The 16,511-nt window shown below is 39.1% G+C and overlaps 1 protein-coding gene across 1 annotated transcript in view; it reads right to left on the minus strand.

Moving 5' to 3' along the window:
* Positions 1-449: 449 nt before the first annotated feature.
* LOC127191346 (zinc finger protein 54-like) overlaps positions 450-16,511 on the minus strand; it is a 46,847-nt gene continuing 30,785 nt past the window's right edge. Inside the window, exon 2 of the mRNA XM_051148411.1 lies at positions 450-2,390. Within this exon, the coding sequence (XP_051004368.1) occupies positions 505-2,390 (1,886 nt within the window). The 3' untranslated portion in view covers positions 450-504. The remainder of the gene's footprint in view (positions 2,391-16,511) is intronic.

Genomic DNA, 16,511 nt, shown 5'->3' on the forward strand with positions numbered 1-16,511 from the left:
TTTCTTCTTTACAACATATTTGTTTGTCTAATGCCTACTGTGTCTAGTGTTTTTATATGAATCAATGTGCTTTTCAATTGGACTAAATACTTCTCCAACTTTCTTGAATGCTGATTTTCCCTGAACACTCTGGGATTTCCTGGCTGTGCATGTGTATGTACATGTTTCACACCCACAGGATATCTTTTCAATGTTTCTGATTCTCTTACTATTTGTAGGATTGACTTCAGAATGACTATTTTGAAGATGAGTCATTATTAAAGGAGTTTCTTGAGTTTTCCTCCAGGATGAATTTTCAGTAGTATCTACAATATTAACACTAGGTAAAGGCTTTGAAATAGTCAATGCATTTCTTGGGCTTTCTAGTGTGAAATTTCTAATGTACAAGACATGAGGATTTCACAACAGTGAACATTCATGTATTTTCTTTTTGGTATGAGTTTTTTTTTTACTATATTTTGTCTCTATGAATTAATATAAACTCTGGTATTTTCTATGATTTAATCATTCCTTAAAAGCTCTCCCAAGTTTCTGACATTCACGTTTTTCTCCAGTATGGATCCTGCTGTGCTTTGTAAGAAGAGAGCGCTGTGTAAAGGATTTGTCACAGTCCCCACATTTGTAAGGTTTCTCTCCAGTGTGGATTCTGGAATGGGTTTTAAGGTTTGACAACCAATAAAAGGACTTGTCACACTCTTCACACTTGTAGGGTTTCACTCCAGCATGAATTTTCTGATGTGCTTTAAGACTTGAGCAGTGGGTAAAGGATTTGTCACAGTCCCCACATTTGTAAGGTTTTTCTCCAGTGTGGATTCTGGAATGTCTTTTAAGGTTTGACAACCAATGAAAGAACCTACCACATTCTTTACAGTTGTACGGTTTCTCTCCAGTGTGGACTCGATAATGTTCTTTAAGTCTTGACAACAGATAAAAGGATTTACCACAGCCTTTGCATGAGTAGGGCTTCTCTCCAGTGTGAATTTTCTGATGTGTGCTAAGACCTGTGCAGTGGGTGAAAGATTTGTCACATTCCTTACATTTGTAAGGTTTCTCTCCAGTATGGATTCTGCAATGATTTTTAAGTTTTGACAACTGAGAAAAGCACTTACCACATTCCTCACACTTGTAAGGCTTCTCTCCAGTGTGCGTTCTGCAATGGCTTTTAAGGTGCGACAACACATAAAAACATTTGCTGCACTCTTCACATTTGTACGGCTTTTCATCTGTATGAATTTTCTGATGTCTTTTAAGGGCTGTGCAGCGGGTAAAGTATTTGTCACATTCTATACACTTGCAAGATTTCTCCCCAGTATGAATCCTATAATGGCTTTTAAGTCTTGATAACTGAGAAAATGATTTGTCACATTCCCCACATTTGTAAGGTGTCTCTCCAGTGTGGATTCTGTGGTGGCTTTTAAGGCTTGACAACCAATGAAAGAACTTACCACAGTCTTTGCACTTGTATGGTTTCTCTCTGGTGTGGACTCTGTAATGTTCTTTAAGTGTTGACAATAGATAAAAGCATTTACCACAGTCTTTGCATTTGTGGGGTTTCTTCCCGGTATGAATTTTCTGATGTGTACTAAGACCTGTGCAATGGGCAAAAGATTTGCCACATTCCTTACATTTGTAAGGTTTCTCTCCTGTATGGATTCTGTAATGGCTTTTAAGTCTAGATAACCGAGAAAAGCACTTACCACATTCCTCACATTTGTAAGGTTTCTCTCCTGTATGGGTTCTATAATGGCTTTTCAGTCTAGATAACCGAGAAAAGCCCTTATCACATTCCTGACATTTGTAAGGTTTCTCTCCAGTATGGATTCTGCAGTGAGTTTTTAGGTGAGATAACCACTTAAAGGACTTACCACACTCTTTACATTCCCACAATTTCTCACCAGTATGGAGTCTATGATGTGTACTGAGGCTTGAGCAGCTGCTGAGGCACTTCTCACAGTTGGGGGCTTTCTCTCCATTAGGAATACTTTGCTGCACAAGTCTGTGTATAGAACCCAAATGTTTATCACTTTCTGTATATTCATGCTCTGTCTTTAAAGTGTGGATACTCTCATTTAGACTAATATGGGAACATAAACTTAAACACTTGTTACAGTCTTTATATGTGAAAAGTTTTTCTCCAGTGTGCACACTTTTATGTCTGTTTAGGTTTGATGATTCAATGGAGGCATCCTCGTGATTACCACATTTGTACTTGTTGCAAGTTTCTGCAGTATCACTTGTGTTATAAGGTGTACATTGGGAGGATTCAACAGTCATTTTGCCAAGCTCCTTATATTTGTAAGATATCCCTTGGATATTCACATGCTGATGGCCAATACACTTTGAGTCTTGATCCAAGACCTTCTCAAATTTACCACACGTGTGATGGTTCTCTGGGAAATGAGCACAATTATGAATAACAGAGATTGACACATCAGTAACAGATTCAATGGCTGATGTCAGCTTAACATCTCCAAGACAAGAAATACTTATTTAGTCTCAAGCTCATAGTAGAGGCATCTTTATTTTCAGTATAATTTTTGGATGCTCAGAGCCTCCATTTTTATCTGCATCACACTATGGAAATTGATAACAAAATTCTGATTCTTTTGTAAACTGCACTACTTGCAGAAAGTAGGCCAATTAGATGATGAAAAAATAAAGAACTTTGGGAAAAGAACTCTCTAAAGAATTGTATTTAAAATATTTTTCTCTTCAAATCTCCTTTTCCAAAATAGTTGAAGAATAGTTTAATGCAATACTTAAATGAAAATATTCAATGTACTAAGTATATTGCAATGCATATTTTTGCTCCACACATTTAAAATTTTCAACATTAAATGTTTTATTAAAAGTTGGGGGTAATGGGAGGAGTCAGGTGGTGGTGGCACATACTTTAATCTCAGGACTAGGAGGCAGAGGCAGATGGTCAACAAAGCAAGTTCCCAGACAGCCAAGGCTTGACAGAAAAACCTTGTCTTAAAACAAAAACCGAAACAACTGGGTAAGAGAGCTGGAGTTAGTAGTTAAGAGCACTTGTTTTTTACAAATAACTTAGGGAAATGAAAAGGAAATTACATTAAAAAGTTTAGGTTTTTTGTTATGAGAATTTTCCTAATTTCCTCAAGTTTCTAGACAGCATCAGAGAACTTATACACCTATAAACCAGGCAAAAGATTTAGAATTCTGCAAGAATTCAGCAGGGCATGATGTCACACACATCTTTAATCCTAACACTCAGGAGGTAGAGACAGGTGGATCTCTGTCAGTTCAAGGCTAGCCTGGTCTACAGAGTGATTTCCAGGACAGCCATGGCTACACAGAGAAATCCTGTCTCAAAAAACAAGCAAACAACAAACAAACGTTCTCACCCACAGAGACGAGGTTTATATAATTCTCCAACATCACATCAATGTACAAAGCCCTCTGAACAGAGTCCAGGCATTCCCACTCCTCCTGGGAGAAGTCCACAGCCACATCCCCAAATGTTAGCAGAGCCTGCAATGGAAATTTAAGAGTTTTACAATGGGAAGTATGCTTTCCCGGATATAAGAGGCATAAGAATGTAGAGAAATTTTTTGTTATAGATGAGATGGGAAAAGTTATTCTTTAAGACATTTTTTAGATGGACTATAGATACAGCTTAGTAGTAAAAAAAAAAAAAATACTGCTTGTTCTTTCAGATGTCCTGAGTTTGGTTCCCAGGACCTAGATGGCATCTCATAACCACCTGTAGCTCGCATTCCACATGATCCATTGCCCTCATCTGGCCTCTGAGGACAACAGGCATGCAAGAAGTATATAGACTTACATGAAGGCAAAGCCACCCATACATATAAAACATAAGTAAAACTTAACTGTATATTCTAAGTTTGTGTGCTCTACAGCACTTTTCTCAGAGTTTGAAACATTCTGTCCTGCAGAAAGCCTCATTAAAACAGGAAGTTAACAACTCACAATGTCCTTGAAACTGCCCCAAATCATTAGGCCCCTCCTTTCTAAGAGTATATAAACAGTAAAGATCCCTGAGAGCCACTCTGACAAGGCAAACTGCAAAGAAGACTCTTAGATGAGCACAGGTCCCTGCAAGAGGCAGAGACTACCCTAACAGCCCCAGCTGAGCTGCCTGGAAGAGGCCCAGACTTAATGAGGACCAGGAAAAGACCCCCTCCAACCTGCTGCCCTGCCGACACGCTGTGCCTTGTGCTCCACCTTTCCAGGATTTGTGAACTGTCACCTATATTGGGTGTGGGTTTTGGTGATACAGCTTTCTGTGTCATTTCTAATCCTGTGAGTAACCTCTCTCTCAATATTCCTATAAGAAACCCCAATAATAGTCATTGGTTCCAAGTTGGTGACATCCATACTTTGGTGTATCATGGGCTCCTTTTCTGGTGTGTAGACTTGTATGAGTTGCATGTGGATATGACATCTCCCTAGTCTATCACACAACACTGAAAACAGGATGACATTGAAGAATATCCCACACAGTTGAGGGGGGGGCATTCCCTCCCAGACCCTGGATGAGGCACAAACCACGCCCAAACACCTATTTTCACAGAGAGATCCTTTATTAAGTGGAGAAGGAAAGTAAAAGTGGCTGTTTTCTGATTCAGGCAGAAAACCAACAGCAAATGGCCTTGCAAGTGTAATTTTTAAGAAGAGAAAAAAGGGGAAGCCTCTGTTGCAATGGGCTAGGATGTGGTGGTATATTTTGTTTGGGCATATAAACTGGGAGAACTGAAGGGGGCCTTTGACTGCTGGATTTTGGCCATCAGCCTCAAGAATATAAGAAATTGTCCAAATAGGGGAATAGACCTGATGCCCAGCTTTAGGGATGCAATCTATGGTTTACAAAGGAGAGGAAAAGGGACGAGGCAAGGCCTGCCAGATAGAACCCTTCAAACATAAAAGTCTCACAAATAATATAATTTTAGGGACTATAAGGTACAAATTTAAAGCACAGCCATAGAAGTCTACCATTTATGAAGGCGATGTTTATGTCATGCAGATCACAGTGTCACATCTCAGATGGAAAAGTTGTGGTGAACAAAACTGTGCTCCTAAATGCTACAACTATTGATCTTGCTATAATTTCAACACTAAATCAATCAGGTCTGCAGCTGGGCAGCACCTAATCTTCTTCCAACAACCTTAGTCAGGATGCTAAGGTTCAGGTTCAATGCTGAACTTTTATGTAACAAAGAGGAAGAACTTGGAAGGCAGAATTCACAGGTAAGTTTAAGGTCAAAGAGTTTTGTTTTGTTTTGTTTTTTTCACAGTAAATAATAACAACACATAATACTGCCAGTGTTCCAAACATTATAACACATGAAATCATATAGCCTGTGAGAACATTTTGCCTGAATGAATATATTGGCAATCATGAGGTAAATTTTTTTAAAAATCAGCATTAGCCGCAGTTGATACCATATAATTTCTTTTCTAAATGAATGCACAACCTAATACCGATAAATAATTTCAGAAATTTAAGACTTCTCTGTGACTGGAATGTATGAAGTGAAAATGTACTAACTCTTCATTGCTTTTCAATTATGTTATTGTTCATAAGAGGGGCTCAAAAGAAAACTGTCATATTATAATTTCAAATTTTTAGTTTATGTAATGTATTAGAGCAGTATGGGCAGTTATACAGGCAAGTACCACTTATTGGTTGAGAGCACTTACTGTTCTTGCAATGGAAACTGGTTCAGTTCCCAGCACACACATGGCTCACCACAGCCTGACTTTTGTTTCAAGTGATTTGGAGCTCTCTTCTTGCCCCTGTAAGCACCAGGCACACACACACATGCGGGTAGACACTCATGTACATAAAATAAAATTAACACATTTTCAAAGAAAAACTGTAAATCTGGGACACTTAGGAGGCAGAGGTGGGCAGATCTCTGAGATGACCCTCGTGTACAGCGCATGTTCTCGGACAGCCAGAACCACACACTGAAACCTTCCCATAAAACAATCCCTACCAATCCTGCCCCCAAAAGAAAGCCTGTCCATCATAGCCTTTTTTCATAATATTCATCTATGAAAAACTGTAGCATCACTGGGTGGTAGTGACACATGCCTTTAATCCCAGCACTCAGGAGGAAGAGTCAGGAGGATCTCTGTGAGTCTGAGGCCAGCCTGGTCTACAGAGCAAGTTCCAGGACATCCAAAGCTACAAAGTGAAAGCTTGTCTCAAAAAAACAAAAGAAACAAGAGAGACAGTAACTCCAGCAAAAGAAAAAAAAGTAGGCGATGGGAGAGCCTTCTTCCATCCAAGGAAGAGACCAGAGTAAAATAATTAGGAGAAATCTTCATTTCTGCATGAAATGTTATGGCTTATATACATTACACACTCAACACATTCAAGAAAACTCTCACTGATATATTCCACACAGTGTCACATAAAGACCATCAGAAGAGGCTACATAGTCACTGACAATGCAAACAAAAGACCAAGAGAAAATACTCACCTCTAGTTTGTGAGGTTACAACTGAGCACTGGAAACAAGTGATTGATGTAAGCGGGAACTCTCCAAGACAGATAGATGTCATGTGTCAACAAACACAGGCACATCATCACTATGTGACATCAAGTGCCAAGAAAAGAAATCAACAGACTATAATCTGCATCTCCTCACAGAAACATTGATTTCATGGCATAGCCAAGGAACATACGCCTGCCATTTTCAGTACTCTCTAGAGAATTTAAATATTTAGTATGAGAATCTAATTTATGATCCAAATAGCATGTCTTTGTATTCTTTTCCAAAAAATTCAAAGTGTTTGTGCATCTTCATAAGCATAGTTCAAGGGAAAAAGAAAGAAAGAAAGAAAGAAAGAAAGAAAGAAAGAAAGAAAGAAAGAAAGAAAGAAAGAGAGAGAAAGTGAATATGACACTGACCTGAAATGTATTTACTGGAGAAGTGGCCATTTCTTCCTGTTGCTTGGCTTTGAGTTTCTGTTTCAGAAACAATGACTGGACCCCTTCTTGCTGTTTATATCAGGTGTCAAAAATACAAAACAAAAATTAATACTAAACTCTGTTAAAGAACAATGACAAACCACATAAAAAAGATCCAAATGCCAAAGTAATATCATGTCTGGTCAATAATTCTAAATTGAGGAGAAAATAGAAAATTATATTTAAATGCCTGAAAGAAACTAACTGCCAACCATATTATTGCAGCCAGAAAAAATATTTCTTAAAATTGACAGAGAAGTGCATTTAAAGATAGTCATGAATTAACACATGTCATTCCACTCAAGTCTCTGCAGATAACAATTAAGGGCAAAATATACACAGATCAGTAAAAAAAAGAAATATCCATGACAACATAAGAAATAATATATTCCGTGTGAGGCACAGATGAGTAGAGGAGAGCTGAGGAGTAAGTGACTGTCTATCCAACACATCAGCCAAACAGCCATATCAAAAATATGGAGGTAATAAAAACCAGTCTGGCTTCCAACTCAGCAGAACATGGAAGTGTCATTAGACAATGTTTAACAAAATTTGTGATAAAACTTCTAAAAGCACTGGGAACAAATGGAACCCAGATCAACACAATGAACGGTGCATGTGTCAATCCTAAGCCGACATTATAGAAGACACAAAATAAATGAAGAGCATCACTTCAGAAATTGTAACAAGAAAATGCATGTACTCCGCAGTTTTACAAAATAAAGAATTATAAGAACAAGCTAAGAAATTTGGGGGAAAAACCCAGAAGATATACAGATAACAAAAAGGATGATTGATATGATAGAAACAAAACTTCCAACAGACACCATTGGAAACTCTTAGACTCGATAAATGCTTCAAATATTATTGAAGAAAATGCAAATAAAAACAGAAAAGCCACTCCTTTTTCTACCAATAATGGGATGTTGTGAAACAAAGTAGAAAAATAACCCATTCACAGTAGCTTGAAAAAGACCCATGAACTAGGCCGGGGGGGGGGGGAACACCTTTAATCCCACCCAGTATTTGAGAGGCAGAGGCAAGCAGAACTGAGTTGGAAGCCAGACTGGACTACAGAGTGAGTTCCAGGACAGCCAAAGCTACATAGAGAAATCCTATCTTGAAGAAAACAAAAATTAAAAAACGACTAATATTTATAGCTAGGTGATGGTGGCACATGCCTTTAGTCCCAGTTCTTGGGAGGCAGAAGCAGGTGGATTTCTGTGAGTTCAAGGCCAGCCTGGTATCTATCTTGAGCAAGTTGCAGGGCAGCCAGGGCTACACAAACAAAGGGGGTGGGGGGAGCGCGAGAGAGATAGGAATAAACTTAAATAATGACTTAAATAACATCTATGATGAAAATTTACAACACTCGGGAAGAAAATTAACTTCCATGCACATTGATTGTGGAAAATGCTATGATGTAAATGGTTATGTTACTAACAACAGCATCAATGCAATTACCATGTGCAAAATACTCTTCAAAGGTAGAAAAAATTTTAAGATGTATGTATTATTTATACAATGTTCTCTGTGTGTGTACACCTACATGCCAGAAGAGGGCACCCGATCTCATTATAGATGGTTGTGAGCCACCATGTGGTTGCTGGGAATTGAACACAGGACCTTTGGAAGAGCAGATGGTGCCCTTAACCTCCGAGGAACAGGAAAATCACAAATATCCAGATCAGCTAGGCTGTGGTAGTGCACACCTTTAATCCCAGCACTCAGGAGGCAGAGGCAGGAGGATCTCTGTGAGTTCGAGACTTGGTCTATAGAGCTAGTTCTAGGATAGTCAGAACTGTCTGTCTGTTTTGAAACCCTATTTTGATTTAAAAAAAAAAAAAAAAAGATAACAAAAGTTAAAGTTCGAGACCTGGTCTATAGAGCTAGTTCTAGGATAGTCAGAACTGTCTGTCTGTTTTGAAACCCTATTTTGATTAAAAAAAAAAAATAAATAAATAACAAAAGTTAAAGAGGGACTGGAGAGACAGTTCAGTGGCTAAGGCGCTTGCTTCTCTTTCAGAGGATCTGGGTTCAGTTCCCAGCACTCACATGATAGCTTACTACCACCTGCAACTGCAGTTCCAGGGGTCTGATGTCTCTGCGGACCTTAGTAGGTATTATACACATTTAGTGTGTGCACACACGTGTATATGTATAAAATAAGTTAATAAACATTTGTTTTAAAAGGCACAGCCAGCAAACGGAAAAGCACAAAAAGCCAATGTATATATGTATTCACTTTTTAATTTTATAAAGAATTATTTATTTCAATTTTATGTGTATGTTTGCCCTGCATGTATAAATGTGCACTATGTTAGTGTTGGTGCCCACAGAGATCAGAATGCATTTGATGCACTGGGTTAGAATTACAGACATTATGAGCTACCATGTAGATTTGGGGAAACAAATCCAGGTCTTCTGTAAGAGCAACAGGCTCTTTTTTGCGTTTTGTTTTTGCCTCTTATTGAAAACAGATTTGATTCCCTCCCGTTGTCTTAGGGTTTCTATTACTGTGAAGAGACACCATGGCCATGGTAATTCTTTTCTTTGTTTGTCTGCTTGCTTGCTTTGGTTTTTCAAGACAGGGTTTCTCTGTGTAGCCTTGGTGTCCTGGACTCACTTTGTAGACCAGGCTGGCCTCAACTCACAGCGATCCGCCTGCCTCTGCCTCCTGAGTGCTGGGATTAAAGGTGTGTGCCACTGTGCCCAGCTCCAATGGTAATTCTTATAAAGGAAAACATTTAATAAGGGCCGGCTTACACTTTCACAGGCTTAGTTCATCATCGTCATGGTGAGAAGCATGGCAGCATGCAGGCAACGTGATGCTGGAGAAGGAGCTGAAAGTTGTACATCTTGATCTGAAGGCTGCAGAAGGGGGCCGTGTGCCCTACTGGACATAGGTGAGCATGAGACCTCAAAGCCCGCCCCCACAGTGACACACTTCCTCCAACAAGACCACACCTCCTAACAGTGCCACTCTTATCAAGCAAGCACTCAAATATATGAGTCTATGGGGGCCATTCGTATTCAAACCACCCACAACACATCTTGATTCGTTTCCCCTCCCTCTACTCCACCCAGTTCCTCCCCGCTTCCCCTCTCATCATGATCCACTCCTGTCTCTTATTAGAAAAAAAAAGGCTTATAAGAGATAATAATATAATATAATGTAATATAATATAATATGATGAAAGAAAGATAAACACATAAGAATTGGCTAAGGACTGGAGAGATGGCTCAGAGGTTAAGAGCACTGTCTGCTCTTCCAGAGGTCCTGAGTTCAATTCCCAGCAACCACATGGTGGCTCACAACCATCTATCTATAATGTGACCTCATGCCCTCTTCTGGCCTGCAGGGGTACAAGCAGGTAGACTACTGTATATATAATAAATAAATAAATCTTTTAAAAAAGAAAGAGAGAAAGAAAGAAAGAGTTGGCTGAAACAGATGGAAGATAAAGGAAGGAACAAGAAACAGAGACCCACTAGTTCACACACTCAGCAATCTCATAAAAATGCTATATTGTAAGCCATAATATATATACATTTTACACACACACACACACATACACACACACACACACAAACACACACACACACAAAGGACCTGTAGAGTAAGAAGAGAAAAGAAAAAATATAAGAGTATTTTTAAAAAGGAAAGGCCCTTATATGACATTGTAAAAAAAAGGAAGATCTTCCAAAGATGCCACTGAGTTCATTTTCTTTTGGCCATTTATTACTAGGCATGCATAAAACTGTTTTGTTATTTTTGTTGGTTTGGTTTGGTTTTTGTTTTTTTATGACAGTTTTTCTGTGTATCGCTGTCTGTACTGGAATTCATTCTGTAGACCAGGCTGGCCTCAAATTCACAAAGATCCACCTGCCATTTTTTTTTAAGAGTTTATCATCCTTAACTATGATGCTCCTTACCCTATTCAGTATACCTGGAAAATAAAGTAGAGAAAGTATAGTGGGTATGCATTTCCTTCTACTCCAGAGCAAAAGGCAAGTGTATCTCCGTGACTAAATGCCAGCCTGGTGTAAACAGTGAGTTCCAAGCTAGAGTTCCAAACTACACAGTGGGACTGTCTCAAACAAACAAACAAACAAACAAACAAAAAGAAAAGAAGAAAGAAAAAGAAAAAGAAAAAAGAGAGGAGGCAGCAAACGCAGTTGAGCAAATGGAAAAGTGGGATCCTTATTCATTTCTTAAGGGACTATGAACCAGTAAAAGCCGTAGAAACCATTTTGGAATTTTCAAAATTCAAAATCTGAACCACCATATTGTCCACCACACTGAAAGTGAGCAGTATGCACAGTTCTCAAGGCCTACCAAAGACAGACATGCAGGTTTATTTTTTTTTTCTCTGATGGTGCATTTTTTAGCACTTAAAATTTTTTTTAATTAATTAATTTTTTTTATTAATGTATTCTTGTTACATCTCATTGTTTATCCCATCCCTTGTATCCTCCTATTCTTCCCTCCCCTCCCCCCCATAACATGCAGGTTTATTGGTACACTATTTAAGGAGATAAGAAATGAACCCAGCCTAGATGGCCAGCAGCAGAAAAAAAGAAATGAATTTACATAGTGGAATTTTATTTTGCTACAAAAAAATTACAATCATGATCTTTGCATTAAATTAAGAAATGTAGTTCCTACAGAGGGAAAAAAAAAAGCCTGTAGTTTTTCTCCCATGTATTTGCACCTCTGTATGAGAATATCTGTTACCTGTGACCCTTCTGAAACTACAGAAAAGTTTGTTTATGGTTTAAAATATGTATGGTTTAAGTGAATGTCTGTGTGCTAAATTGCTTTAGGCAACATCAAGGCAGACTCATTAAAGTGGATTGCATGGCAGATCCTATCTGATGGCTGTCAGGGAAAAGAGAAGGAAGATACATGAATAAGGTGTATCCTTCTAAAGAATGCCCTTAGAATGTTAGCTTCTCTAAAATCAATATTAGAACCAAGACATTCTATGTCCCGACCCACCCAGGACAGGGTTTTTCTGTGTAGCCCTGGTGTCCTGGAACTAGCTCTGTAGACCAAGCTGGCCCTGAACTCACAGAAATCCACCTGCCTTGGGCCCTTAAATGCTGGGATTAAAGGTGTGTGCCACCACTGCCCATCAGGAAGATCTACTTTTAATGTGGATCTTTTGAGGTGGGAAGATCCACCTTTAATGGGGGCCACGCCTTCAGACGGCAGCCTATGAGCTAGTTAGTTCTCTTTTCCTGCTTGTCCTTGTTGTCACTGTCAGGTCCGTTTCCTCACTGGCCTTAACGCCTACTTCTCAAGGATTCCAGTATATACTGAAGATCAGCTGAGGCACCCAGCCTTATGGATTAAACACCTACCAGATTCCTGGACTTTCTATTGGCTGGACAAACTAGTCCACAATCTGCAACCTGAATAAAATCCCTTTCTATATATATATATAGATTCACTTTATCAGTTCTTTTCCTCTGGAGAACTCTGACTGTACATAAGATGTGACTTCTCTGCAGGTGGTCCCATGAGGGTAAAAGTAAGGGCAGCAACATGGAATCCCAAAACAGTGTAGATACGATGATGAAATCAGCAAACTCAAAAGCTCCCAGTGAATAATACATGAAGTCAACAGTCCTTAGGGAAGACGCATGACCTTCAGAACCTCTGCAGTTCAACTACAAACCACAAAACTTAGGTGAGTGTGACACTGAGAATACCATTCAGCATGTTTGGGCTCAATGCGTTTCACATATGAACAGCATAGAAGGGTGTGTTGGGTGTGACGTAGGACATAATCAACATGCAGCCCTTAATCCAACTTATTTTGCAAATGCAGATGCCATTCCTGTTCTGTGATCATAAGCTATTAGAGTGGAAACATATACTTTCTACATCACACCTGACTGATCAGTGAGGAGGTTTGAGACCTAGGGACCTGTGATTATAGCTTAGGATAAGAAAACCGTAGCATTTGGTACAATCCACTTAATTCTGTAGCAGATTTCGCTGTAGATGGGATGCTGGGTGATAGCATCTTTTTGTCTTAGAAGTTCTTCCACAAATTACTGTGGTGTTCCTAACTACATCATCAATATGATAAACCTTCTGTTGCCACATTACAATGGGCACAAGAGTTCTCCATCTCTGGGCTCTATGAACACAAACTACTTTATTTATCATCCATAGGGATCATTTCTAATTCTTGATATTGATATGACATCGTTTCATATGACATGAGGTATCAACTGTCCTGTCACATATCCAGGCTCCACATTTATTCTCACACTAGCTGCAACACTTCCAAGTTCTTTCTTGCACTGTTATCCATGCTGAGCACTGAACCAATATTCTCTTCAAGAAGTTTAACTGCCCAGTGACATCTTTCACCCCTCATTTACTGTTCCTCAATTAGTTACTGTGAAGACCTAAATCAATGAACAGTGAGAATTTGCTGAAGTAACTAAATAAAAAACACTGGAAGACAGAAAGAATTTCCACATACAGAATGGGACATAGTACTGTGAAAATTACAATATTAGTGAAAGAGATTGGTATGATTAACTCAAACACCATGACCTACCTCACAGATACAGTACAGAGAATCTTACAAATTTCAATGGAAGCACAGAGACCCTTAGAGTACAGAGCAGCCGCCCTCGGGGCAGAGCTCAAGTTGCCCCAGCTTTGATCCCAGATGACACTGCAGAACCATACAGTACCATGGGAGTGGCAGAAGGGCAGACATATAGCCCAATGAAAGAGAGGAGAGATTGAGAACCAGACCAATAGCAATGACCATGTAAATGTCAGCAAATACCACACACGTGTTGCGTAATAGACAGCTTTGTCAGCCAAGGGTGCTGGTAATCTATCCACACAGAAAATATGAATCTGGGTTCCATTTTCTCTCATTGTACAATGAATCACAGACCTTATTGAATGATCTGTAACTGTGAAACCTATAGAGTAACAGAAAATAGAAATATGTCCATATGTAGACATAGGGAAATTGTTTCTGAACAGAATTACACATCATGACACAAGGGCACAATCAAGAGTATAAGCAGTATAGACACATATCACTAAAAGTTTCCAAATACAAGAAGCATCAATGTAGAACTGTAGGGAGAAAACAGACAGTGATGCAGGGAAGCTTCGACATCCACCACTCATTTAAGCGTAAAGAAGTCAAGACAGAAGACCAATGTCTAGCAGGTATCCAGAGAATCAAGCACACAACAGTAGGCGATTCCCAGGCACAGTTCTCTAACTTCAAGAAACACTCTACAGTGTTCTCATGTCCTAGAAATACCAACACTAAAACTTAGTAAATATTGATGTTTTAAAAACTCTCTTCTCTAAGAATCTGAAACAGACACCAACAACAGATAGAAACCAGAATATTTTAAGAGATACGTGAACCGTTACTCATTACTAGCATGTTCCAATTCAAACTTTGAAAGCCAATGTAGAGGAGGTCTGTGTGCTATAAAGATTCTATGCAATTTGTACTAAAATCTTTTTATTTCATATGTATTTAATTTTATTTCACGTGCATTAATGTGAGGGTGTGAGATCATTACAGCTGCCCTGTGGGTGCTGGGGATTGAACCTGGGTCCTCTGGAAGAGCAGTCACTGAGTCATCTCTCCAGCCCCTGTACTAAAATCTTACAGGTTTTTTGTTTTGTTTTGTTTTTTGTTTTTTTGTAGAAAAAGAGAAAACAGTCCTAAAATGCACGGACTTATGAGAAACTACAGAATTCAAAAGTTTTCAGAGAAGGATCACACCTACAGATGATTTCAAAATCTATCAAGATTATAACGGAGCAAGCTGTTGCGTACTGTCGTGGAGACTGACAATGGGGGACGGCAATGGGAAGACAATGTAGATGGAGTTCAATACTTTAGAGAGATGCCGAGCCATTCCTGTCAAATTCCTCCTGGCATTATTTTATAGAGTGGAGAAAATAACCCTAAAAGATACAGAACTGAAGAAAATGCACAAAGCTTTGAAGCAGGAAAAACCTAAAGGCATCAAGTTTCCTAATGAAACACTACAGTAAAATTATAGAACTGGAAACCACTTCCTATTGGTGTGAAGACACATCAGCAACGTGAACGGAAGAAGGACAGTGCCACTCACATTCAGAATCAAACGATAACTGTTCCTAGTATTTATTCTTATATAGAGAATCCTCTAACACTTACAATAGTATAATCCTGAGGAGACTGCTCTCAGCAGAACTCTCCAGAATCATTTTTAGTGACACAGAATGTGGCAAAGCTGATTCTGTGTCCCACTTTCACTGTCACGTGAGCCCCTTCCCACCCTTTCACCAACGCCTTCTTCATGCTTAGATCCTCTGCTGCTGCTGCCTCTGTCTCCACCATCCCAGGGCTCTGTCCTGCTGCACGATGAGCAGGTCTGGCTGAACAGTGTAAGACCTGCACAAGAGTGTGAGACCTGCACATGAGAAAGAGACTCCTCAGTAAGACTCCTCCCCAACTGCCATGGAGGATCAGCACGTTTGTGTTTCCATAACTTGAATCCTATTTCTAAGCACAGCTCAATCAAAACTCAAGGGCAGGAACAGAGATGTGATTTTGGTGATACTATACACTACTGAGTGTCTGATTTCATCTCGGAACAAAAATGAAAGAAACCCTGCACTTCTCAAAAGGACAAACATAAGCATTTCACTTTCCTCTGTGAGAAGAGACACTCACTCACTCACATACAGCTCACACACATGCAGAGTGATTTTCATAGGGACCACGAGGAACAAAGGGAGAGTGCAAGGAAATTATTCTCACCCACAGAAATCGTACTGCTGCAATTCTGCAATTTTTGGTCCCAGTACAAAACCCTATGAGCAGCATCCAGGCCTTTCCCCTCTTCCTGACAGAAGTCCACAGTCACATCACTGCATGACAACAACCCTGAAATAAAAAGCAACAGTTTGGCTTTTCCTACACCAGAAAGGATACTTCCTAACTTTGTCCTAATATACATTTGTTTTCTAACTATGACAACAGTGTGGCCTAATATTCTCATTTTCAACATAGATACTGAGATTTCCTGGACTCTGAGGTGTGCCTTTAAACCTCAGCTTAAGATTACACATTTGTTATATTTACATCACAGCATCTGCATCTCAAATGTAAAAAGTTTACATAATTAATGTTAATACTTACAACCATAACTGTGTAGCTGGTAAAAAATTTTTTTTCAAATTGACTAAAATCTGCAGTTATTCCTTACGGGGCTGATAGTTAACAAGCTCTCTGAGACCATCAAGTCTCCATGTCAAATTCCAGTCTCTCGAATAGGGCAGGGATATATCAGGGGAGTTAGGAAAGTATGCTTGAATTTAAATGCCAACAGTTTTGGGTTTTGCACAGCAGCAAAAAGAACCGTGTTTGCCAACATCAACACAGAAATTCATTTAGTCTAAGAGATACATTTATGAGAATATTCTGGAACCTGCAGATAAATGATAAAATCAGCATGTGTCTCATTTCATAGGATCTCAAAATTATCTTCA

Source organism: Acomys russatus, chromosome 7, assembly GCF_903995435.1.
Source record: "Acomys russatus chromosome 7, mAcoRus1.1, whole genome shotgun sequence".
NCBI lineage: Eukaryota > Metazoa > Chordata > Mammalia > Rodentia > Muridae > Acomys > Acomys russatus.